Genomic DNA, 26,869 nt, shown 5'->3' on the forward strand with positions numbered 1-26,869 from the left:
CTATGGTAAAATGGAAGACGCACATACAATTTCATACAAATCGCTCGAACAATGGGTGATTTAACAGCATTTGATGCGGGAGTGTATTAATGTCAATTCATTGACTATTGGCATACGTGTTTTCTAACTGGTTTCTAGTATAAATTGTTCTACATGTATAAATTTCGAGAAAGTTCCTCTTAGTGTCTACCTCATAGACAACATGTATTGTGTGATGGTACCTATTCATTTAAATTACGCACCTATATAATAGTCTTGTTTAAATTTTGACTGTACATATCGACTTCTTATTGAAATGTATCCTAAGATAGAGATCCTAAGGATGATAGCAAGCAAAATGGATGTATCGGTCTGCCAGAGATTCATTGCACGTTCTATATGTGTCGATGAGCCGCCTGGAGGGCTGGGTATAAGCTTGTGACGATGTGACCTCCTTACGTCGTCATCCCACCTTTTTAACGTCTTTTCTCCGGTTCCTAACCACTCGTTTTTAAATTTTGAATCCTTCTTTAAACTTTCTTTGAACTTTAAACTTACTAAGCAAGATGTATGGAGGCTGCGGAGGCTACTACTCTCCTGGGTACATTACAATCTATGGCAAATGCTAAAGCGGTGCCAATAGGACTCACCAGCAGCGCTTTTCAAGTTGTATGCGTTTATTAAAAGTCAGGGGGAAAAGCGTTGGAAAACACAGTAGTACTTAGAATTCAATTTATTCTCCACGACTACACACAACAGCACGAAAAGACAAATTTTTGTTCCCCGTCCAAAATCTGTACAAAACCTCCCAACTATTCTTCAATAGCAGTGACACCAAGCGGCGCAATTGGTAACCACATTAATATATCTATGAAGTAACTTTCACTAAAAGTGCTTCTAATTACAACATACAACTACAGAATTTATAGACCATTACGTATCATCAGTATTTAATAATTGACTAATTAAATAACTATAATTGAACACTATACGTAGTCAATGACACTATAGATATTTAATTAACAGAATGTGATAAGTTCCGGAAAAAACAATGGGATCGAACCCGGTATCTCAAAGATGGCGACACTACGAAAACGGGTGTGCGCACAGCGCAAGCCCACTCGATCATGACGGAGGTCATCAAATAATTCATTATTTTTTTTCTCTCTCAAAAATGTTTCAATTTTTTGAACAATCGAAGAAGATTAAATATCCCCACTTTAAAGTTTCAAAAAATAAACCCATACCTTAGTCGCTTAAGGGCACCAAGCGATTACCATAGAGATGACTGGCTGACGTTTTTATAGCCGTTCTTTCCACGAACTTAATTAAAAATCATTCGAGACATGTCGTGTGGAAAAAAATGATGGATAACATGGCGACCGGTCGAAGGAACCATATCATACTAAATCGAATTACCAAAGTAAATATTATGAATTGTTTATGATTGAATTATATGCATAATGTTTTGTAAGGTATGTGTTATTAGAGCGGTGATAGGCCAATAAGAGAACGGTTGGTTTTCTATTGCGAGGTTTACGGTTCTAACCCCTGCGGCACCGTTCTAAGTTACGTAAGTAGGTACTTCCTGCCAACCTGTATGTCGAAGAAGTTTCACAACCCTCGGCGAACGTGTCAAGCACCTAGTACGTATTGGATCAGAGGTGGCGTGATGACCTAACGGTTTGACGGTCGTAGGTTCGAGGCCGACTTTGCACCTCTGTTTTTTGGATCACATACATGCGAAATGTAATGCAGCAACGTATATGATATTGTCTAGTATATCTAATAATAATATAAATATAAACAACTTCATTACTAAGTAGATATCCTGTTTTAGGTAATTTCAGTCTAATCAGAAGAATCTAGTCCTAAAACAAATATGGAAGTGTAACATAGGCGATAGAGGTTCACATTACACAAAGATACCAAAAGATATTTCAAATATTTCATCAACAACAACGAGGTTGAACTATTGATGTTACACAACGGGCAAACGATAAAACTAACGGTGCTTGAACAGCCGTGTAATACGATTTTATTCTTAAACACGCGTATAATTGATTAACTGTTTGTAACGTACAAAACGTCATACTTAACTATGGGAGTATATAGCTGGTTCAAATCCAGCCGGATTGGAGGATCTTTTTCTCTTTCTTCTTACCTTTTTCTTTTTTTTATATATATAATATCAAGTGACGGGGCGAACAAGTCGTGAGCCTATGGTAACCTACACGCCTGTCCATAATAGTTGCAGTGCCACTCAGAGCTTTTAACGCAAAGATCTGAGGGGCACTGGACGCACGTCACCCTGAGACATAAGCTGACAAGTCCCATGTGCCTGTAATTTCACCAGCAGCACCCCTACCCTTCAAAACTAGAATGCAGTAATGCTAACATTACTGCTTGGCGGCAGAAATAGGTAAGGCGGCAGTACTTCCCTGGACAAACTCTTTCACAAGGAGCTCTACTGCTGCTTGCTTTGTATTAATAATTAACGCACATTCTTAGCCTCGCGCTAGGGAAACCCTGTATTGCGGGTGCCATGGACATATTCATAGACAACCACATACTACATCCAAACTCACGAAAGAATTACCCGGGGTCTCAGCGTGGCAGATTATAACAACCTAGTGGAGTAATTTCACAAAATTGAATATCGTTGTAGTAAAATATCGTGATATTCCTACACCTAGGTTGGAAATATTCAAAACTGGTCCGTATTATAGAGCAATTAATATATATAAAAAAATTCCTCTCACAATTAGAAACGAATCGAAAGACAAATCCTTCAATATAAAATTGCGTAATTTACTAGCCGAAAAATGTTATTATTCCATTGACGAGTTTTTTAACGATAGTTATTAATATTTTAATTATAGATTTTCATTTTGACATTATTTTAGATTTTGAATTTCATTTTAATGTAATTTAATTTTTTATTTGTACCTATCTTAAATTTTAATGTATTCTAATTGTTGTTGATGATTTCTGCATGTTAACTTATAATTTGCTACAATGTATAATATAATTAGTAATTTTACATGCGAACAAATGACATAATATTGCAATACCCAACAGGGTGTATGTACGTAACAGCGACTATTTTTAAGATCGTATTACACAAATTGTACATGCTAGCAATAAGATAAATAAATAAATAAATAAAAATATTCTATGAACTTAAAAGTTAAAATGACATCTCTACCCAGCCGCTGGTAGCTGTAAAGGTACCACCAACCTGAGTGAACAAAAACTTTCATAGATGTCTCACAGATGGCGCTACGGCAAAAAAGAAGTTAAAAACCAAAAACAAAGATCTGCAACAAGCACATAGCAAAATTCGTAACGTCTGCTGGTTCGTTCCGTAGCTCAGTTGGGAGAGCGTCATGCCGAATACGCTAGTTCGAATGCTATTACTGTTGCGAATCTTTGTATTAATAATTCTAACAAACTAGTGGAGTAATTTCACAAAAAATAATTGAATATGATAGTAAAATGTCGTGATATTCAATCAACTTAATATTACAAAAATGTTAATGTCAATTAAGAATTTCTCAATATTTGTATATACCATGGACGGAATAATGAATGTAGACACGTTTATGCCCTCAACCACAAAGGAAATACGCTTAAATATTATAACATAGTTTAATTCATAGCGTACTTCCATAAAATTTATCGTACAGCATTGAAAAAGATTTGCAGCCCCCATAATTGACTAGTAAATCGGTCAATAAACAAGAAACAAGTCCCTAAGACGATATAGATGGCTCAATTTGTGTCGCGTTCAATACCAGCCTTTATTAAGCTACAAGCTGCTTTAAGTCTGAACAACAAAGTTTCAATTCTATTAGCAAATCTTTATGTTATGCGTAGAAACAGGTTGCAATGAAATGTTTTCGTGTTATTAACAAATGTATTAAAACATTAATAAACTGAGTTTTCTTATTGTAAACACGTGTTGTATTAAAGAACTTGGATGTATCTAGTTACTTTGCTATTTTTATCGTGGGAACACTTCTGTATTTACAGAATTAGCTTGAAGAATTGAAGGTTACTTACGGTAAAGGATAACACAATATTATATACATTGTAATTTTGCTTGTTGCAGAACGGCTGCAGCGCATTGCAGCGTGCTGCAGCTGACGGCCACGTCGACGCAGTGCAGCTGCTTTTGCAGCATGCCGCTGACCCCAACAAACAAGACCATGTGGTGAGTTAGGTAGCGCTGTAACTCATTTTCCGGAAAGTTCTATAAACATTCGGCATTATGTATCATGTATTATATCGGCATAATAATAGGGGTTAAAGTATGAAATTGCCGATTTGTACTGAAAATCTAAATTGTTTATTTTTTAAATTTTTAACAAATTTATTTAATCAAAATAGTTGCCATTATTATCTATACATTGCTGCCATCTAATGGGAAGGTTATTAATGCCTTTGCGATAGAACTCCGACGATCTAGACTGCACAAACAGTGTGAAAGCATTTTGTACTGCCTCCTGGGAAGAAAACTTCTTGTCACGTAGATAATTGTCCAAATCACGAAAAAAATGGTAGTCTGTTGGAGCAAGGTCCGGTGAATACGGAGGATGACGAATGGTTTCTAACTGCAGTTCCTGAAGGGTCAAAATGGTTTCTCGTGCTGTGTGAGGTCTCGCGTTGTCGTGGAGCAATAATGGTGAAGATCGATTCATGAGTCGGGGCTGTTTTACTGCTAGTTTTGTCAACATGGTTCGGAGTTCGGCACAACAGACATCTGCCGTTATTGCTTGACCAGATCGGAGAAAACTATAGTGAATAACACCATGCTGAGACCACCAAACAGTTACCATTACCTTTTTATTGGTAAGTTTTGCTTTAGGACACTGTTGTGGCATTTGACCTGGGGTCAGCCATTGCATTTTTCTTTTCCGGTTATCATAAAGAATCCACTTTTCATCACATGTTACAATTCGATCCAATATTCCTTCATTTCTGTACCGGTTCAACAAGGCAACACAAGTTTCAACACGCGTTTCTTTCTGCAGATCAGTCAAATCATGAGGCACCCATTTTTCATATTTTTTTAGTTTATTGATTTGACGCAAGTGAGTCAATATTGTGGGTAAGGTAACGTTAAACCATGCCGCTAATTCCTGGGTAGTTTGACTAGGATCGGCTTCCACTATCTCTCTTAATTCATCGTTATTCACCTGTGTGGGCGGTCTTCCTCGTGGCTCGTTCTTTAAGTCGAAATTTCCATCACGAAAGCGTTTAAACCAAAATCGCACGGTGCGTTCATTAGTAGACCCCTCTCCAAACGCAGCATTGATATTGCGGGCTGTTTCTGCCGCGTTAGTTCCGCGTCGGAACTCGTATTCAAAAATCACTCGAATTTTCGCAGTATCCACCTTTCTTGTCTAAATTGAATAACAAAAACAATTGAAAGTCGATATTCAAATGTTTCAAATTTAAAAAAAAAAATCACAGAAACCATTTGAAAAAAGTTTCATTCGAAAACCTCAAACCATGAAGATTCTATGAAAATTCAAAGAACCTATTGCAATAAAACGGCAATTTCATACTTTAACCCCTAATATTATATATTATTATGTTCAAAATTGTTAATATATTCACTTGCCAGCAGCGCGTCTTTTCAAAATTGTGTGTTGTGTTTATTTTTAAAATTTGATGAAACCTAATTTTCTTCTTGAGGAACTCATCATTGTCAACAGTCGATCAGCGATATCCTTTGCCTTTCAGCATGGCAACACGGCAGCGCACGAAGCAGCATGGAAGGGCTACTCCCGCTGCGTGGCGTTGCTGGCAGCGGGCGGCGCCGACCTGCGCCTACGCAACGCCGGTGGGTTTGTGCCGCTGCACCTCGCCTGCCAGAATGGACACAACCAGTCCTGCCGGGAAATACTGCTCGCTGGAGCGCCACCGGATTTGCAAAACAATGTAAGCACCTATTCGCAATGTATTATAGGTACACCTATACGACATCTTTATTCTATTTCCTTATTATTTCTCAAGCCCTAAGCGATATTAAGATAATACTCAAACCTTACGTTTTGGAAAATATTTCAGCCTAGGTTATAAGCCTATTAACATCTAGTGTTGTTTCCAGTATGGCGACACGTCTCTTCACACAGCAGCTCGGTATGGCCACGCAGGCGTCACCCGCATCCTCATATCGGCGCAATGCCGCGTCTCCGAACAGAACAAGAATGGCGACACGGCGTTGCACATCGCCGCAGCCATGGGTAGACGCAAACTCACACGCATCCTTCTAGAAGCTGGTTGCGATAAGGCCCTACGCAACCAGCAAGGCGAAACAGCTAGAGACATCGCGACCAGAAAAGGCTTGGAAGAAATAATTAACATTCTGAACACCCCAGTCGCAAAACAGTCTAAAAAGAAAGACAAACGAGACAAGAGCAAAGAAAGAACTGTAGACGAACCTGATACTGCCAAAAAGAAGGAAAAAGGAAAGGAAAAAAAGAAGAAAAATGTTCACTTTGAACAACAGCCACCTGCAGTGCAATGGTCTCCCTATGGATGCCATTATTATCCAGACCCAAAATTTTTCCCAAAACCAAAGTTAAGCTCGCTTCCCACCGAACCATTAAAGAAAGGCGAGCAATACTATTTAGATTTGGCTGGAAACATCAAAAAAGGTCCTATAGGCGCAGGTTATACTTGTTACTGCGCACCATTCTTCAAACATATGGAAGACAAGCTAAACGAAGACAAAAAGGATCTAAAGAGGCACATCGACAAAGCTCACGATAAGTTAGACCAAAAAGTGACAGATTTGGAAATGAAGACTCAAGGACAGATATCGGAATTAACAAGATTTGTAGCAGCGGAGAGAGCCATGTGTAAAGAAAGGCACAAACACTTGGAACAATGGTTAACTCGGGGCATGATGTTCCGGGCATCCGAAAGAGTGAGAAAATTGAACTTCAGCCCAAAAGGTTCCCTAGACATCCCACCCTTAAAACGAACAAGAAGTTTAGAAATATTGGACGCTCATACTGAGGAATGGAACAGAGTGAATAGATTGATTAAGAATTTCAATCGAAACTCTGAACATTACGAGACTCATACCAAAGACTTGAACGATAATAATGCCACTTCGAAGAGCACTGAAGTGTTAGATAGCAGATCACCACCAACGCAAAGACGAAATTATTTGCTAACAAGCTCCAGAAGCAGTGATCAGCTTGACGCGGGTCCAAGTAGAATGTCGCGATCACCTCATAGAACATCAGCAAGCCCCGCTGATCATGGTTGTTCTCAAAACGTCACAGCAGAAATTCATGTTAAATCTAATACAATTTCTGTATCCCAATCACCACCAGCAATGGAAGTTCAGGGATACAACGAAAGATTTGCTTCGCCTAGTCGACAGTCTAATGCTAAGTCACCTAGCGGTAGTAACAGGCAGTCTAAAGCCAGCGATTCAGAAGGTGATCATATTCTTAGATCCAACCAGAATATACCAAATTGGAAAAGCCAGGTCCTGCAGAGAACAGCTGATGATATCAGAAAAAGAGTTCAACTCGAAAAAGAAATGTCTAATATTATATCAAGAACTAACCAAAAGTCCATGGATATTTCCCAAGACGGTTACGTAAAGCTGCCTAAACAGGGGAATTACCAGTTAAGAAATGAACGTAACGTAGAAAGTCCTCCTCGAAGATCTGTACAGGAATTGGTTGCTCAAGTTGAGCATCAACAAAGGTGTCAGTCTCCTGAGCCAATGCCTCTACCTCGTAAAGTTCCACCCACCGATATTCAAGAATTCCCTAAACCTCCCCCTTTAGTTCAACCAGTCCAACCGAGTCCAGGAATATTAAAAATGCCTCAACAGCCACAAAGACCGGCTCCTATACTAAAAGACAAACCTCCAAAAAGTAAGCGGTTCAGTCTGCACAACTTAATTCCGTTCCCAACGAGAAAAACTTTTCAAACCCCACCAAAAGACAACGGTAACAATTCTGAAAGCAGTGATGAAGAAGACAATCCTATCAGAAGTACAAACCAACCCGGACCAATGAGAAACACGAACCTCCTTCAGACTCTACCAATGCCCAATTTTGAAACAGTCTCGACAAAATCTCAATCCCCCGCTCCTCAGATGCCTAACCAGAACCATTCCCATGATTTACGATCGATGATTCCGAAAGACGCATACTTTCACGAGATTCCAAATAGGCAGGTCCACCATCAAATGCCGTACACAGAAATGATTGACAACGGTTTGCCGTTACCTCAATACTGCCAAAACCAGTACGATTATAACGAACCAGGTTTACCTCAGAACCAGATACAAGGTCGGAATCGAAATCCTCTGTACCACCTTCAAACCGGAGTTTTTGATGCGATGATGCAAGATCACATAATGAGGGAAATGGAGCGAATACCTCATTGCTATAGTGAGCACTTGGATCCGAACACGGAAATAGAGATTGCGAATCAAAACGATCACTTTCGCGGTAGTTACTACGATAACCGTGCACCAATGTACCCTAACTTTAAGCCAAATTCACATGGAGTGAGGAAACCTTTACCGGCTGATCACAACTTGCTTCACAGCCGGTTGCAGTCTTTGGCCATCAACACTCATTTGACCGAAACTCAAAGTCAAACGGACAGAGAGTCTCATAATGATTCAGGATATAGTACGAAAGTGTACGGAAGTTCTCAAGGGCCATCACCAAGTCTTTCTGGTAATGTTGACGACAATCTTTCCGGGCAGAGAATGAATGTTATGCCAAACGGGAAACCTTTGAATGGCCAGATTGGTGCTTCAAGTTTAGTTTGAGTCTGCGTTAAAAGCTTTGTAATTCTTAAAGTGGATTCACAATGCACAAGTTCTGGCAATATATTGCTGCAATTTATCGCGTTGCGCGATATGACCTTGAGCTGACCAATCAGGACCTGTCGTCGCAGCTCAGCCAGGATTTATGCATTGTAAATCTATTTTTTGAACGGAATAAATATATTATGCGAGCGACATTGTAAATTCTATGTATGTTATTATTATTAATATAAAGATCGGACACTGACAAAAAATTCCTTCGATCCGGTTAGATTCGAACCAACGTCTTCCAGCAAACCGTGCCAGACACTATGCCAACTAAGCCACGAAGTAGTAGACATGTGTCGATCGTGATCGATCGAATCAAAATGATTTGAACAGCACCTGTGACCCGATAACCCGGGTTACTAGCTTCTAAATAACCCGATCATTTTATCGTTTCATGGGTCGTGCGCGCAATATTCGACTTTATCGCTATAATTTTAGAGATTATTCAACAATTCACAATATTATTGTTGTCTCGTTCATTCTCACGTGAACGGCGACACGGTTCGCCTTCTCACTCTTGGTTTGGGTCGAACATTTGTTCGATAGAGCATTCGTTCGATAGAACCTTCGTTCGATCGAACCAAGTCAAGCAACCGATCAACGAGTCAACGGGTCAATGGGTTAACGGATCAATGAATCTATCAATCATTCATCCTAATTGCTCCGTGGCGTAGTGTACATTACATGGCAATTTTGTAAGTTTAATCTGTTTTTCGGTATGTTGTATTTATTTATGAGTGCACTAGCTAATATTAAAATATTAATGAATAATAAATTAGTAATTTTTAACGCTATTAAATTTTTTTGTTATGTTTTCTTTTGTAACACCGTTACTTTTCCTAGAAAGAAATTTTAGTGTCCTAAGTGTGGTTTATCAATGATGCATTTAATTATAGACACATTACCCATCAGCAGGAAATAATAAAAGCTAATTGTATAATTTGATACTTTTAAACGCCGTATGGAAGTATCATGAGGGACGGTGACCCGCTAAAATATCGAACATACGATCGAATTATTTGATCGTATTACGCATGGTGATGGCATCATGATCGACCCGGGTTATCAAAAATGATCGACCGACACAGGTCTATGAACTAGCGGACGTTATGAATTTTTCTATGTGCTTGTTGCAGATCTTTGTTTTTTTAACGACTTTTTTGTCGTAGCACCATCTGTGAGACATTTATTTCTTCACGTGTATTATCAACTGATTAGCTACTAATATTATTAAACGATATAACCATGTTTTAGAGACTTATATTTTAAATGTGTTCAATTTCTAAAAACTTTATAAATAATTTTAAATTTTACGTACGTAGGTACTTTCTTTTTGTAAAAAAAATCTTATTCTCTTTTATGAATCTAAGTCATTTTGTGACATTAATTGTATCTAAAATACTCTACTTTAGTCACTCGCTTTAGTTTTAGTTTTGAAGTACAAATGAATAAAATAATATCATGTACACAGCTATTAAAAAAACGGTCAACATATATTTAAGTAATATATATATATATAATATATAAACTTATATTATATAAAACACAAAATAATGATGCCATAGGTGTTAACGTAGTTTCTTTAATACATTACAGACACAACTTTCCTCACACAATGAGATGACTGTCAGCTTCTTTTTGTGAGAAGGATCTTGAATTTTGAACTTTTTCAAAACTATCCAATCAAAGTCGTCCAAACAAACTGTCAGTTTTGGTTTAGCTCAGTGATTGATTGTTTCGTATTAAAGCACAAACGATTGGTTAACACCTCATTTGAAACATAATCTTAAACTTTGTAAAATGGTCTATTAACAATTTTATTTGTGTAAAACTAGCATTAGCACTGTAGTCTATAACTATTGCATTAAGCTTGCACAGTTTCATGTTTTGTATTTATTATGTACTTAGGATAACGAATTATTGATTTTTGTACTGATTTTAAATTTTTCTATTCTAATAAATTGCACTTCTGAAGTGTCCCAACTATATATTCGTTTTTTTTTATATGTATATGAACAATTAGACATAGAAATTAGAAAAATCTTTAAAGCCCATTGACTTACAAATAAATTGTAAGTCAATGTTAAAGCCCAAAATAACAATAATTAATTGTGAACATTCAACTAAAATTGTGCTTGAAAATTGCAATCAAACAAAAAATCTTACCTGTACCAGGCCCATAATACAAGCCGCAATTGAATAAAACAAAAGGATTCATATTTATTTCTATTCTAATATATTTACAAAGTAACAACTCTTCGATCACCCCAAGTTCTGTCTCTATAAAAATCACTAATACTCGTATGGTACAAAGGCATACCACTAAACACAGACGATTTTGCACCTATTATTTTCACAGCTACATAATCACCGGGCCTTATTAACCGCTGGCCATTATCTTCAGACAAAATTTCCTGTTGATTGAAAACCACTTTCAAGTACAACTCGTTTCTTCCTAATAGCTGTCCGGTCTTTTTGACAACGCCTTCGACTAGCACAAGATGTGTGTTGCCCACTTCGGCTTCGTTTAGTATTTGGCATTTTCTTCTGTACACTTCTATCATTCGGTTATGTCTGTCCTTTTTCACTTCTTCCGGGACGTCATCTTTATACCGACGGTAGGCTGTGGTTTTCTGTGGAAGAACGTTTGTTGTAGCATACCTACGACTTTATTTTCTAAGTTACGTATATTTTTCGCTATTTATTAACAAAGGACCTCTCGCTAATGGCATAGTATAATAAGAGCAAGTAGGGTAACTTCCCGCCTGTTCGACGCGTAAGGCTCAATGTACATTGCCGCGGAACGTAATGGAACGGAAGCGTCAATTTCGCCTCGCTTCGAATACTGAAGCATAAGCGAGCTTTCTCGCGACTTCGCGAGAATTCATCGGAAGACGCGCGATTTTTGGCACGTATCTAACTTGTTATTACACAATTGACATAATACTCATTTTGCTATGTACAATTTCGTTACAAAAATTCGCTTCCGTTCCGCTGTAATGTAAATTGAGCCTTAATAACTACAGTTCGCTCGGAGCGTAGGGTTGTTACATTATTGCTTTACCTACAGGTTGAAATATAATTTGAAAAAATTAAAGTATTTAATAATATAATAAATATAAATAACGCACACACTCAACATAGCCCCGCACTAGGGAAACCCTGTGTCGCGGGTGCCATGGACACACATATAGACAGCCACAAATTACACCCAAACTCACGAGAGAAATAAATGTAGGCCATACAAACATTTCTCCCGGCCCGGGAATCGAACCTGGGACCTCTGCGTGGCAGTCCGGCATGGTAACCGTTCGGCCACGGAGGCAGTTAAGATTTATTACAGTATTCTCGTATTATATTGAAATAACCTCTGTTAAACGCAGTGGGTACTTCTTATTGATATTTTTGTACCAGCATCGCGGATTGGTATCAGAGTTATCGTTGTTTAAAGCTATCGAATTAAATATTTTTATTTTAGCATGAAAGTAAATTCTGATGAATTATTGAAAGTCATGGAACGAAAGTTGGTGTTTATGATGTTAGTAATAATATGGCCTTGCGAGGTTGTTAGTATTTGAAACATCCGTTTGGACACTTTATAAAATTAAAAAACTAAAATGCCAAACGGGCAGAATGTCGATTAGCAGAACGCTAGATTAGCAAAATGTCAGATTCTCAAAATGACAGATTGTCAATTTTGAGAAGCTATAAAGTTATCAAGATTCTTTATTATAGAAAGATCAGTTATTTAGTAGTTAGAGAGAACTACATTTTGTTTTAATAAATTAATAAAACATCAGAATCTCGCTTCATTATCATCATTATTTCAGCCGAATGCTGGACGTGACATTTGGTATTTTGAGAATCTGGCATTTTGCTAATCTGGCAATCTGCCCGTTTGGCATAAGCGTCAAAACGGAAAAATCACCCTGTATAACAAACGATGATTTATTTAAAATAATCTTTGGAAATTTCTCCAGTCTCGATGTTCAAGCTTCGAACCGAGATCTGCTACATAAAACCGTTTACTTTTTATAGTTGGATTTAAACCCTCGTTAAGCAGAGATCTTACCGTCGTCGCCTAGGAGGGAACTAAAGTCTGTCTTCTGTTTTGAAATTAAACTGAAACAGTTATTAACATCATACCAGGTCAAGTTTTGAGCAGGCGGTCGTGTTGTTCGTGCATTTTCGAGGTAAAAGTTTCGCTGACAGGGTATAATAACCCTATAATCCCATTCTATTTGGATTTAGCATGGGCTTACTGAAAATCGGTGCTGTGGTAAGTTATTGCAGCATATTATGCTAAGTCCCGTGTTGGCATGACGCTACATCACAGACCACACTAGACTATCTACTTTGTATCTTTGCTCCAATTTTAATTGTAATTATATGTCAAATAAATTATTTGTATGTAAACTGATTTTAGCGTAGTTTTGTCTTGCTGTGTTCGTGTCTATATAGTGTGTCTATGTCTAGGATTACGCGAAATACGAAGTATAACTTAACATGAAAAGTAAATTATATTGCCAAGTTAACGCAGACCTCTCGCATGCTGTAAGGGAAGAGAAACGCTATGTTGTAATCAACAATCTCCATCAGCGAGAGGGTCTCCTGGAATTCCTCCTCCGTCTCGCCGCAGAACCCACAGATCATGTCCGTTGACAGGCCAACTGGAATCCACACAAAAAATGATGGAATTAAGTTAAAAATATTTCTACTTTGTGGAACAAAGTGTAAAGGGCTTCTTATTCCAATTAATGTAACATTAATTTTAAGCATCTCACCCCCGGGTATAGAATCTGTTATATGCCGTACGAGGTCCAAATAGGCCTCCCTGGAGTAGCCCCTGCGCATACGCTGCAGCACTTCCGTGGAGCCCGACTGCGCGGGCAGGTGCAGAGCTTTACAGATGTTCGGACGCTCCTTGATTATTTGCAATACCTGTGAAGTAGTTTCAAACTAGCAAAGGAGCAAAAACGCTTCAAAATTCAATACAAATTTGCATTATCTGTTCTGTCACTCTGCATGTGAAGATTTTACTGAAACATTTTGCTTATACTATATTTATACGCCATTCATTGAGCCAATATAAAATTTATACACTCATGGACATATCTCGAGGAATGTCAAAAAAAGGTAACATTATGATAACAATCTTCCTATGAACCACTGCGCACTGGCCATATGTCCAGAACGAATGAATGAGGTAATGAATGAAATATTAATTACTGCACATAAAATATACAATGGCAACACAGAGCAGCAACTTTTTTTTCTTATTTCTCTTGGCTTTACGTGACAAGCGTTTCAGCCACTTACAAAGAGGTTTAAAAATAATAAATACAGAATGTTTAATTTGAAAAAAGAACGACTGCAATCTTCTTTTCATTTTGATTAAACATTCTAATATATGGCCAGTGATTCATAGGAACATTGTTATCATAATTTAACCTTTTTTTAGAGTTCCTCTATAAATGTACGTCCTTGAGTATATATATTTTTTTAGTCTTGGATTTTTTAATATACGACATATTAATTTATTACATAGAAGCTTATTTGGGATTAACCCGTCTATCAAACACGGTAAAAATAGTCATTTTCTTAAAGGGTAGTGTAAAATGGCAACTGAAACTAAATGTAATTCTAACTTCATCAGGAAAGTCTTTAGGATGGGCTGCAGTGAACCTGATGCGCATCTCAGGGTCGACGGAGGAAACTTTCTCCAGTAGGTCTGCAAACCGTAACCCGCCTTTCTTGCTCTTGTACACTGTCTTGAAGCCTGTAATATTAATAATTATTATTTATTTTACTTTGCCTAAGCAAAAAATTAAATTAAATTTTGAGTTTACTTCGCCGCCATATTTGCCAAGTTGAAGTCAAAGTTCGTTCGTTCTAAAATCTAATGCCGCGTTCTCACATTCGTGCGTTAGGCGATGCGATGCACGACACGCATGTGTAAACGGTCACATCGCTATCGCGAAGTTAGGCACGAGTAGCGTCGCGAAGTTAGATACGAGTGGCGACGCGAAGTTCCTTTTTTTTTCTTATTTCCTGGCACTATGGCCATATGCAATTTCGATTGAGTTGCCAATTTTTGATAATTCTTCCAAAACTGTCTTCCTTCTTGAGACTTCAGGATATCATTGTCGTCGCAGTTGTTATTGTTGTGGAACTTTGATGTTAATACGATTAGGTTTTGGATATTAATAGGAATTTAAAAACGGGGAAAGGAAATCGCGGAATAAAAATAAAAGCAAAAGGAATTTTGGTACGGTAATTAACAAGATACCTATCCTAGGTAGTAAGTATATATATATATTATATATAGTAAGTATTATAGGTAAATCTAAACAATGAAGGATGGAAATCATGAAATGGAAATGAGATGGTAACAGCTGAAAATAATGTTAAGTGGATAAATAATAATCTAAATTTTAATACCATTATTCCTTATGAACTGAGCCAACGCATTATAAACAGTTATTCGCAATGTTGCCACTGTAGCCAGTTTTTAGTTATATAGATTTATTCAGCTTTACGAAATTATTAGGTACAAAACAAAATATTAGATAGTTAAATCTTTTAACTCTTTTAGTAAGAAAAGTAAAAAATTGGAAAGTAACGAAAATAAAGCTTAACCTTCACTATCACAAGATGATAATGATTTGATTGACAATATTGATATTGATGATAATTATTTTTTCGATTTATAATTTGTAAAATTAAGAAAAATATGTATTTAAAAACGCAATCCCATAATTATGTTTTTGTTCAGCCACTTTAGGCAATTTTACCCAGAATTAATTTCTTGGAATCTAGCAACTTTTTTACTTAAAGTTTAACTACTTGCTCCTTGGGCAACGTAGCAACACTTATTCGTCCCTTTTTTTATTAATGGTTTTGACTTAGATACAAGTCATTTGAGTCATGCCTTCGTTTAATTATCGGATACTCAGTAATATTTTCTATTGTAGTTCAAATAGATTGTTTTTAATTTCTCTTAAATAACTTAGTTCACTTATTCGGTTTTTGTGATTTTATCATTATTATGTAACCACTTTTAAAACTACGATTTTACTATTGAAATTGACACCAAATATAATTACACGGATTTATATATTTCATAAACTGGATAGCGCACTTCGGTATACCAATATTACAAACTTCAAATTCAAATTTCAAATTCAAATTAATTTATTTGTCGGAATAAGGTTAACAGGTTCAAAGTCTCAAATTGTACAATGTCCAGCTTATTCTGCCATGATCGGCGTGCAAATGTAGGTTCACAAAACAATTTATCATGCAGTTCTATTATGCTTAATTATAATTAATAGAGAAACATTAAAATAAAATTCATTACATTAAAACAATAATTGAAATGATCAAAATGTTTAGAAATAAAAGAGTTACAAGTACAAACAAAATAAGTTAAAAATAAAAGAGAAACATGTCAATATTTAAAGGCAAAAAAATCTGTCAAAGAAACTTACACCTTGGTACTTGGTGTAACGGGCTGGTGTCCGCAACTCGACGACAAGGCGCCTATAACTTACACCTTATTGGGTTATGTTAAGGTTTATTTTAAATAAAAGAAAAAATCCGAGATACGTAAGATAGCTCGATGTAGTGGTCTGTCCTTGACTTACAAGTTGCCAAGGCTAAATATAATCATCTTAGATAGTGTCTAGTGTATAAACTTTTTTTAATTTTGGTTAAATAAAATTAGCTAAAGGTAATATGCTTTTACTGTAATAATACAAAAAAATATGTCAAAAAACCTTCTATTATGAAGTAGCATATCAAATAAGTATACTAATTTGAATTATAAAATAATATTAGTAGTTTTGGTCATCCATAAACGGTCACATTTTCTGTAAAAATTAAAAGTTAAAACAATATGACTGGCTGAAACATGAATGAAAGAGACGCATTACTACTTTAAAGCCTCTTACTCGGCTCGTTTTATTAACTTACTGCGCAGTCCAGTTTAATATACAAGGCCGTAATAAGTACCCCGTTTGAGTGTCGTCCGAGAATTTACAATAACCTTTTTTTGTATACTTTGAAAATGCATTGTATAAATATTTACGAAAATAATATGGATACATGTCATGAAATACCAAGAGTTTATATTTACCATTGATTGTAGTTTGTATACTTTCTCTCAAAAAAAAAAGCACACCTTTACAAAAAAGCTTTAAGCTCCTTTGACTCGTGCTCGAAATACCACTCACGACGCGATCGCATGAGTGGCGATGCGATGCACGACGCGAATAGCGAAGTGACCGTTTACACATGCGTGTCGAATGTCGCATCGCCTATCGCACGAATGTCTGAACGCGTTTCAACCACTCCACACGAAGTTTCGACGAAACAATCGACAATAGTGTAAACGCGGTGTAAGCCCAAACTTGTCTATGATAATGCGTGATGTTGCTATAGTCTATTTTTTTCTTATTTCTCTTGGCTTTTCGCGATAAGCGTTTTAGCCACTTACAAAACGATTTGACTAACTTGCGTTTAAAACGTTTCACATAGAATGAGTATGGTGACATTTCCAATTATTACGTTAGTACTATTTTTAAATAATCTAGTAATCAAGTTACAAAAAGAAATAGCAAATTTGTTACAATGTGCCAAAAATAAACATTATTCGTTGGAGTTCTAATTTCAAATAAAAATTACGGTATATGAAACATATAGAAAATTAAATTATAAACATAAAAATAAATTACCCCAACTACTTGATGCATAAAACGGGTTATTTATCCATAGAAATGTATACCATAGAATCGATAAATCGATCGGCGAATCGGCTATTATGATCTCGCGTATAGACGAATGCATACATTGTCCCAAACCATATTAGCACACAGTAAACTATTAACAGGGTCTTGCATAACGGACTATAATGGCGCCCCAGTTAGGTCGTCTACGTCTAGAGATGGGTAGAGCTGGAACTATATCGGTGAAGTTGAGTAGAGTAGAAGACATTGAGTTATGAATAAGACTTGAACAGTTCAGAGTTTAGAACACATACAAAAGATTTATAAGAAGGATTTTTGGTAATATTTTAGTAAATATTTATGTTCGCATTGGGTGGTGGCTTTGGAGCACACGAGGCATATAGATTTCTGTAAAAGTCCTCGACTTCTTGCGAGAATTTCTAGAACTGATGTGACAGTTTTACCGTCCTAGGTATTTAGCTTCGTCAGTTGAAATCTACCCAGCCTTTTTGTAAAGACTTTCGACCCCCCGATTCCTCTCAATAGCTTCTCGCATGACTTGCGTATTGAAGCGACGGATGGTTTTGTTGAGACAACGGACATCTGACGAAGCTTCCTCTGGCGTCTCGCGTCGTGTCCTCGTCAATTCCAGAGTGTCAGTCTAGGGTTTGGAACTTTCGGGCTCCTCGCTGTGTTCTGAAGTGCCTAATTCCCTCTTCGCGAATTACCCCTACCCCATCTTCAAGGACCTCGTCAACATTTGCCGTGGTCTCCAGCAAAGCGAAGTGATTACTCAGTTCCAACTGGAACGCTTCGGAGCCATGCATGGTTTGGAGCAGTGTTGGGCGAAAAAGAGATCTCATCATACGGTTTCTCTCGACCTTGAAGTCGATATTTAGGGTACCTCTTACGAGTCTATGGTCGCTACCGATATTAAACCTATTGCCTCTTGTCCGTCAAGATAAAGTCGATCTCGTTCTTCGTCGTACCATTGGGGCTTTGCCAGATCCACTTCCTATGGGGCTTCTTCTTAAAGAAAGTGTTCATGCAGAACAGCCCCTGCATGTCCAAGAAATTTACCAGCATTTGCCCCCTTTGGTTTCGCCGTTCAATACCGTGTTGTCCGATGCACGATTCCTCGCATTCGCGCACTCCCACTATGGCATTGAAGTCCCCCATAACAACGGTGAAGTGGATCTTGGTGGTGTTGTGTAGAGCCTTTCCCCGTCTTCGTACACGGCTTCGACCTTACTGTCCGAATATGTCGACGTCGACGCATATACCTGTACAACATGAGAGAATATCTCACGGTTAGCTTGAAGGGCAAGGTATGCTACCCAGGTCGATACACTGGATACCTCCAGCACGTTGTCACGGAGAACTTTGTAGACAAGGAGCCCTACCCCTCCTTAGGATAGTTGGTCGCCCTCTCGAAATTAGAACAGGTGGCCAGATTCTAGAGTAGTCGTGTCCTCCCCCTGTCTTCGAACTTCAGACAACCCTATCACATGGCACCTTATTTTCTCCAGTTCCACCTCGAGTTGCATCAAACTTTCGTTCAGCCGTAGACTGCGTCCGTTATACGTTGCCAAGGTCAATTTGTGGCAGCCTTCCGTAACCCGGGGATTCTTCGCACCCTCTGTCTTACCGTTACCGAGGCCGATAAATTAAGAAATACCAATGATCAAAAACAAAGCAAATAAAAATAATGATTAAAAAGATTGAAAGTATAGAATGAAGGTGACAATTAAAAGCATAACCATATAATATAGTATCTTACCTTTAGCTAACTGTGTGTCAAGCTTATCAGAGTGCTGTGACACGTCTCTATAACTATTGACATTCTGTCCCAATAGCGTCACTTCTCGCACTCCCTGGTCAGCTAACTGCCTCACTTCTTCGGCTATTGAGGAGACTGGGCGCGATCTCTCGCGGCCTCGCGTGAATGGCACTATGCAATATGTACACATGTTGTCACAACCACGCATTATTGAGCTGTAAAATAAGTTTTGTTCAGAACTTGTCCTTGACCAAGACATCTGATAACTCTTTCAGATTTTACTAGATTGTGACAAAGTTATACAACAAACAATAGCACACATACATCAAAATTTACTTGAATGTGTACAGATTATTATTATGATACACAAAATCGAACACTGACTATTCGATCTGTAATTCCGTTGGTACGAGTGATAGCGACGGTGAGGCAACAGACTCTGATTCATGTAGTTAGATAAAAAGAATTTTTCTTTGTATTTTGGGGCCAAACCATAACGAAAAGAGAAATAGGCTCGGTCCAGATAAATTTATTAATGACTACAAAACAAAAATGAAAGGCTGTAAGAAAAAGAATAAAATGATAATAATTTAGAAGCAGTAGAGCTCCTTGTCAAAGGGTTCGTCCAGGGCAATACTGCCATCTTACCTATTTCTGCCGTCAAGCAGTAGTGTCAACATTACTTTGTTCCAGTTTTGAAGGGTAAGGTTGCTGGTGAAGTCACTGGCACATGGGACTTGTCAACTTGTCTCAGGGTGACTGGCGCAGTGGCAGTGCCCCTCAAATCTTTACGATTTAAAGCTCTGAGTGGCACAGCAACTGTATTGGCCAGACGTGTAGCTTACCACCAGGCACACGACTTGTTTGTCCCGTCAACCAGTATAAAATACTTCCTACTAAACAGTCCAGACAATTACTTACCCCAAGGGGGCCTATATACATTATCTAATGATTTAAAAACAGTAAATCACGTGAAGTTCAGGAGTTTACATGAGGGTGATACATGACCATGCCATCTCGTTTTGAAAATTTTGATGTGGGTGATGATGGAACAAACCTACGTCAGAATAGTGAAAGGAAAAAGGCATTCGAGAATAATTCAAAAATTTAAAAGTGGTCAGGAACCAGTGAAGAGGGTGATGAAATGGTAGGATGGTGATGAAGAAAGTCAGCATCGTCACATTTTGTTCGATTGTTAAAAAAGGAATATCATGGTAGCAAAAACATCATGATACTTAATAAAATTATTATTGCTTATAGATTAGCAAGCCAATATATCGTGTGAATAACACGCAAAATAGGCGCCTCGACGTCGAGTTGCGGAAACTAGCCCGTTGCACCAATACCAATACCAATACTGTGTGAATAAATGCGTTACACTACCATTTTCAAAGTCATATTACTTATTCTTTTATTATACTTAACTTACATAAAAGCAGACACACTATCCTCATTCAACCTGACGGGCACAACATCAGCATAAGTTTCATCTAGTGAAAGCAGTACATTTACTGCAGTCTGGCCACCGTTTGTGAGAGCTAGAAGACGGGGCAGGTCACGGTAGCTGTCTGGACCTGCCACTGAAATTAGAAAATTAGTATTATAAATAAATATGAGCCAAGTAATTATCCTGATGAGGGATTGACTTGCTTCCAGAGACAGTCCTTGGCTTTACAGTCTAGAAATATCACATGCAACATTTGCTCTGCAGATTGACTGTTGCTTTCAATGAAGGCATAAATTGCATTAACTTGAACACAATTCCAAAAGAAGGACGGCGACATCCCGTGTATTTTATGACCCAATGTTTTTGATGACGTGCATTAAGGAGACCTAACAATCCTCGTGATTCATTATCAAAGCATCATAAAAGCTAATTGAGTACAGCCTGTAGAAGCTGGGGTTATAAAGTTGATATAGATTATGTTTATAACATTGTCCTGTATTTCACTTCAGATGTTTGTTCATAGTAGCAGAAAACAACAAATTTTCAATTTGTTCCCAAAAATAATAAAGAACTTCCCGAATATTCCCAAATCTGCCAAACTCTGCCACATTTAAAATAACTTATCATGTTCTGCAGCAATGAAAATGAATAAAAATCTGCTACAAATGGTCACACTGTACTCAATAACAATGTGACATTGACATTGACAAGAGGGTCTCTTGTTAAAACGTTCCTTTGCAACTTTCATTGTCCAAGCCCTCCCCTTTTAAAATTTAAAAAAAATTTTTGGCTATTAACCAATTAAAATTGTAAAATGTTTACCTTTTTTTGTTTTTTCCCTTTTTTTATTCTATCTAATTGTTTATTTACTTTTAATTTCTTATATAACCCCTATCTAAAACTACACTGCTTGCATTAACTCATTAATATACCTAAAATGTTTAATAACAACCCTGTTTTATTAGGCTGTGCTTTGTGTTGTCCTGTGATGTTGCAACTGTGTGCTTTGTTTTAGACAAACCCGCTTCGAGTCTCACAGACAGCAGTAAGGGTCAAAATTATATTTGAAAACAAATCCACTCCTCCCGTGTAGAGGCTACCTACGTGACATTGGCTGAAATGTGAAAGATACAAAACAAGCCACTAATAAATAAAGAAGAATGCAACTTTCATTATCTCTCATTTAAATATTGTCGAAATATTTTTGTCAAATTGTGTTGTATTTTGTGCTTTATTTCATTACTGTTTAATTTATTATTTCATTAGGTATAAAATAACCAATACTTCAGGTAGGTAAACATTCAATCATGCTTAAAATGAAACATATGTACAAGAATGTTACCCAATCTATGGTGGAACTGAATCAATTGTGTTGTGTTCTTGCATATAGATGCATTATTATTAGCATAGGCTAAAATACAATGTTTTACATTTTTTTTATTCCCGACTTCTAAAAATATACAAAAATATATTGATAACTAGGCATAAACTAAAACGCAACATGATACTAACAAAGTCCATGAACAGCTTTTGGTCATTATTGGGGCAGCTTTCACCATCCTCTTTAAGACAGATGTGGAAACTAGTGGAGTTCACTTTGTTTACACAGTTCATTTTCGAAACTGTATCTAATTTGTTAGATAACAATAATATTGTTTGTTATTAATAAAAATAATATATATCAGACAACCACACCAAATACATGATGTCAAACTAGGTAATTTGCTGAACTAGTACCAGAACAATAGAATTAACTCAGAGGCAGTACCCAGAACCCCAACCAAAACCAGTTTAGAACAGTTCATTTCTCAAATTGGTCATACCCGGCAATCGAACCTGAGACCTCCTCATTTATCATCCAGCTTCTACAGTTCAAATAGTTGGGCTACTGAAGGAGTCATTATTAAGCAGATGTAATAAACACACCAACATCAACAGCCTTCTCTTTCTCAATGAGCTTCTCCTTTAACCTCTCTGCCATACACCCTAATATACCAATCTTAACAGGTCTCTGCTTGTTCTTCAAAGATCGTCGTCTTTTAAAGCCCCGCAAGTGGTCAAGGCGGTGCCAGATTTTACTTTCTGCTCCTGAGAAAAAAAGAGGGAATTATATGGTATTTGAAGGAAATAGGCTACAACAACAATTTACATTTTTACTTAATTGCAGAGCTTGGTACACAATTAACTTGTGTGTTGCCTTTGTAAGAAGCAATAAGAGACCAATGACGTCACTGACATGGTAAGAGTTGAATTCGATAGCTGTGTTAGCTTAACAGCATTTATAGCAGGTTTAGAAAAACAAAACGCACTTATGTAATTATTTTCAACTTGTTGTTATAAAGTATATATAAACAAACCTCTTACCCTCTCTGATAGCACACGTCATAACTAAGAAGATATCAGCTTCATCTTCAATTTCCGTTTTCTCAAATCCTTCGTTCTTCAGAATAGACCACACGATCTCGGTATCACTAAGGTTCATTTGACACCCGTACACATCAAAATAAACTTTTCTTTTGGAACCAATTTCAACATTTTCCGGCAAGTATGGTATATGTGGACGTCCAGTAAGAACCGTTTCAGAGTCTCCAATAATAAATTCCTTTAAGCCTGGTCCATTTTTCACTTTATCCTTCATTGAAGTGAAACGGGCAACATCCGAGTAACAACGACATTTTCTGTACAAAGGACTACTAACTAACTTGATTAAATGGTAGCTTCGTGGAACAAATAGCATTATTGTAATGAAGCACGTATATTTTAATTTCGAAATTAAAAGGATTTTCGCGGAAGATCCATTAGATAAGATAAGCCGTCTAAATAACCTACAAACAAACGTCAAATAACCGACCATAGATCATACACTATGTAGCCAACCCTATATAAATAATGTCAACTGTAATCACAAGGTACAGTTTAATAAAATTATAAAAATTACTATTATTGGCTAAAAAGACAGAGAAAGAAATATGTTAACAATTTGCGGTTAATCGAAAATTGAGTGTGACTAATTAACAATACACAATAACATTAAGGGTCGTATTCCAGAACTGTACTCAATGCTCATGTCAGGATTTGAGCAGACTTGAGTATGATATGAAGTACTGGAAATACGACCCTAATGGCAAGGACTTGAGTATGATTTCTTTGAATCATACTCAAGTCCTGACTTGAGCAGTGAGTAGAGTTCTAGAATACGAACCTTAAGTATGTCTACACATAACTACACTACCGCTTTTGCCAGCAGTGCACGGCCACAATGCCCCAATGATATTATACTCACAGCCCGCTCAATTAGGTATTTGGATAAAGTGCTGCCAATGCCCGTGCCACACAAACGCGTCAAATGACGCAGAAAAAAAATTAAAAATGGCTGCCGTCTTGTCGTAGAAGCAATGCAGAAAAAATCGTTTTTCCAGCAGTAATCTCGTAATTAATGGACCAAAAGTTGTACAAATTGAATTCAGAATGAGCGGTCGTTACTACGACTACGACAAAGGTATTCGAGTGGCTTGAAAAATTTCGTAAATTTCAGTAAATCGCATTCCACTGCGACAGCTTGTTAATTTTTATACTTTCTTCTAATAAAATGTGCCTTTATTTATCTTTGCCAGTGTTTTCACATTGGCAGGGTCGTCTCGATCCACGCGTGATGATTCTAGGACGTATAAGGAGCGAGAATGGGATGAAAAGGAACGACGACTGTCGAGGTCCCGGTCGAGATCTCCTCATCAGAATTCGCCTTCCAATTCAAGGAAGAAACGCTCCCCTGAAAGGTCCTCAAGTAGGTCCTCTAGCAGTAGAGACAAGGAATATGACGGTGAGAGCATTCGTGTTGTAATTTATTATGGTTTTGTCAAACATAAAATACTAGCTAATTCTTCTTATATAATTGAAGGTAAAAAGTATACAAAATGGGATACTCGTGAGCCAGAAGAAGTACCGGAGCCGCCACCACCGCCCCGCATCAGTAAAATATCCATTGGGTTCACAAAACCTAAGGCTCCAATTAAGATGAGCATTAACACTACCAAAGCTGTGGTGCCAAAGCCCTCGGTAGCTTCTGTTTTCAACACTGATGATGATGATGATGAAGAACCTGAAGAGATGCCTGCAGAAGCTAAGATGCGGATGCGAAATATTGGAAGGTAAAAACAGATCAATAAACTTTCTGTACTGTATTATACAGTACAACCCAAATATTTACGCTTTCTGGGCACAAGGCTTTAATGGGAGGGTGTAGATCCAAATCTAGATTCTGTAGGTCACAATGTATATGAAAATTTATTGGCAGTAGAGCTCCTTGTGACAGAGTGCCTAACGAAGTACTGCCACCATACCTATTTCCGCTGCCAAGCAGTAATGTCAGCATTGCTGTGTTCCAGTTTTGAAGGGTAAAAGTGCTGGTCAAATTACAGGCACATGGGACTTGTCAACTTATGTCTCAAGGTGATGGGTGCAGCGGCAGTACCACTAAGATCTTTGCGATTTAAGCTCTGCGTGGCACTGCAACTGCTATGGGTAGGTGTGTCGCTGACCACCAGGTGCACAACTTGTTAGTCTCAGCACTTGGTATTGGGATAAAAAAAAGAAATAAATAAAATCAATACAGAGTACTAAAAAAAACTGACCTTAAAAGTTCATGAATGAAGAATTAAAGGTTAAAACTTGTTTCATTGTAATTGATTACTGAAAAGTGCACTAAACTGGATTCATCTCTGGTTTGCCACTCTTGAAGGTGGAATATTTTCTTCAATTGAAATGGGACTGATACTGAGGTATCCTCTTTCCAACAAAAAAAGAATCTTCAAAACCAGTTCACAAATGCACGCAATGAGTTATTGTGTAACATACGCATAAAAAAGAATACAGTTGAATTGAGAACCTCCTCCTTTATTTTGAGGTCGGTCAAAAAGAAAATATGTTTCATGATGTAACAATAAATAAATATTAAGCAACTTACATTGCTTTGATCCGAAAGTAAATAACTAAAGCACATGATGGAAATTGGAACCAACAATGGTACCACAAAGGGCTCTTACACATAAACACTATACGACGACGCGACGTCGTATGTGTAGGGTATCATGTTTATGTGTCAGAGTCCAAATACCCAGACCCAAAACAATATTAAAAAATTTAGTTTCTACATTGACCCGGCCGGTCAATATACAAATCGGATCAAATCCGGGGCCTCAGAGACGGCTACAATATGGAAACCGGTGTGTGAAAACTTATCCATGGAGGTTGTCAATTATTAATACACCAAACAACATTATAACAACAAAAATTCATCTTTTTATAAAGCTAGGACCAATATTAATTTGGAGAATTTGCCTTACAAACCTATTAAAATTTTAATTTCAATGGAATCGGCCTCACGCAAGTCGCTTACTAAGCAAAAAGGCACTTTTAACCTTTCAACCACCATAGACGCTTTAAAGCGTGCTATGGATTCATAGTTGCATGTTATGTTCAGTTATGTTTTTCTTTAACTTGGGAGAATTGTATTAAGGGGGAAAGTCACGATCCATTTCAATACAAACTAAATTAGATGTTTTCGTCACTGCGGCTGCTTTTATGTATATATTACATTTCCAATAAAAAAATTTCCTAATTATCGCATATACCAAAATTAACGCTTAAAGGCCAATGATGAGATAATTGTAATCATTTCAAAAACAATTTTATTAAAATCGGTGAAATCATTGCTTCTGTGCGACAATGAATACACTAAGTGGAATAAAATGGCGTCGTGGTCAATGAACAGCTGATTTCGCTGTCACGTTTTTACTACGTAGTTCTCAAAGTGCTCAAAAGATGGCACAAGTACAAGTTCACTCAGAATTCATAACTCGAACGAATTTGTAATAATAATGCTGCTTAAATTTTTTATATTTTTGAAATGTTTTTGCAAGTTTGGTAGAAAGCTGGAAAGGACGTTACGTTTGATGAAATTAGTAAGTACATGATTATTTGGGGGTGCTAATTACGAATATCGCACTTATTTCTAGATCCAAGATGGCAGTCACGACTTTTGAAATAAATTCAATATGGGTATCATTTTCGGG

General features: G+C 37.2%; 3 protein-coding genes across 3 annotated transcripts in view; 2 read left to right on the forward strand and 1 right to left on the reverse strand.

Moving 5' to 3' along the window:
• The window catches only part of LOC113231365 (ankyrin repeat domain-containing protein 6), a 79,228-nt gene extending 69,581 nt beyond the window's left edge, over positions 1-9,647 (forward strand). The window contains exons 3-5 of the mRNA XM_026465657.1: positions 4,094-4,195; positions 5,731-5,928; positions 6,098-9,647. Coding sequence (XP_026321442.1) covers positions 4,094-4,195; positions 5,731-5,928; positions 6,098-8,800 — 3,003 coding nt within the window. The 3' untranslated portion in view covers positions 8,801-9,647. The remainder of the gene's footprint in view (positions 1-4,093; positions 4,196-5,730; positions 5,929-6,097) is intronic.
• A 1,421-nt stretch (positions 9,648-11,068) lies between these two features.
• On the reverse strand, positions 11,069-23,511 carry LOC113231330 (CDK5RAP1-like protein). The gene is made up of 8 exons (XM_026465611.1): positions 23,163-23,511; positions 22,725-22,886; positions 20,781-20,931; positions 19,352-19,566; positions 14,494-14,624; positions 13,630-13,786; positions 13,388-13,515; positions 11,069-11,478 (listed from the first exon to the last, which is right to left on the reverse strand). The coding sequence occupies exons 1-8, from the start codon at positions 23,434-23,436 to the stop codon at positions 11,086-11,088; spliced, it is 1,611 nt and encodes a 536-aa protein (XP_026321396.1). The 5' UTR covers positions 23,437-23,511; the 3' UTR covers positions 11,069-11,085.
• Positions 23,512-24,131: 620 nt separating this feature from the next.
• Positions 24,132-26,869, forward strand: part of LOC113231262 (PEST proteolytic signal-containing nuclear protein-like) — a 6,749-nt gene continuing 4,011 nt past the window's right edge. The window contains exons 1-3 of the mRNA XM_026465496.1: positions 24,132-24,297; positions 24,430-24,618; positions 24,697-24,946. Of these exons, the coding sequence (XP_026321281.1) occupies positions 24,267-24,297; positions 24,430-24,618; positions 24,697-24,946 (470 nt within the window). The 5' untranslated portion in view covers positions 24,132-24,266. The remainder of the gene's footprint in view (positions 24,298-24,429; positions 24,619-24,696; positions 24,947-26,869) is intronic.

Source organism: Hyposmocoma kahamanoa, unplaced genomic scaffold, assembly GCF_003589595.1.
Source record: "Hyposmocoma kahamanoa isolate Upper Pololo Valley unplaced genomic scaffold, ASM358959v1 65, whole genome shotgun sequence".
NCBI classification, from domain to species: Eukaryota; Metazoa; Arthropoda; class Insecta; order Lepidoptera; family Cosmopterigidae; genus Hyposmocoma; species Hyposmocoma kahamanoa.

What these genes read in the sequence shown, in the direction of transcription:
- LOC113231330 (XM_026465611.1), bottom strand. Translation starts at nt 23,436, where the DNA reads ATGAAGGATAAAGTGAAAAATGGACCAGGCTTAAAGGAATTTATTATT. An exon ending in GACGTGTGCTATCAGAGAGG is followed by an intron (nt 22,887 to 23,162) that starts GTAAGAGGTTTG and finishes TTTTTTTCTCAG; the next exon opens with GAGCAGAAAGTAAAATCTGG. An exon ending in CTAAAGACTTTCCTGATGAA is followed by an intron (nt 13,787 to 14,493) that starts GTTAGAATTACA and finishes ACTACTTCACAG; the next exon opens with GTATTGCAAATAATCAAGGA.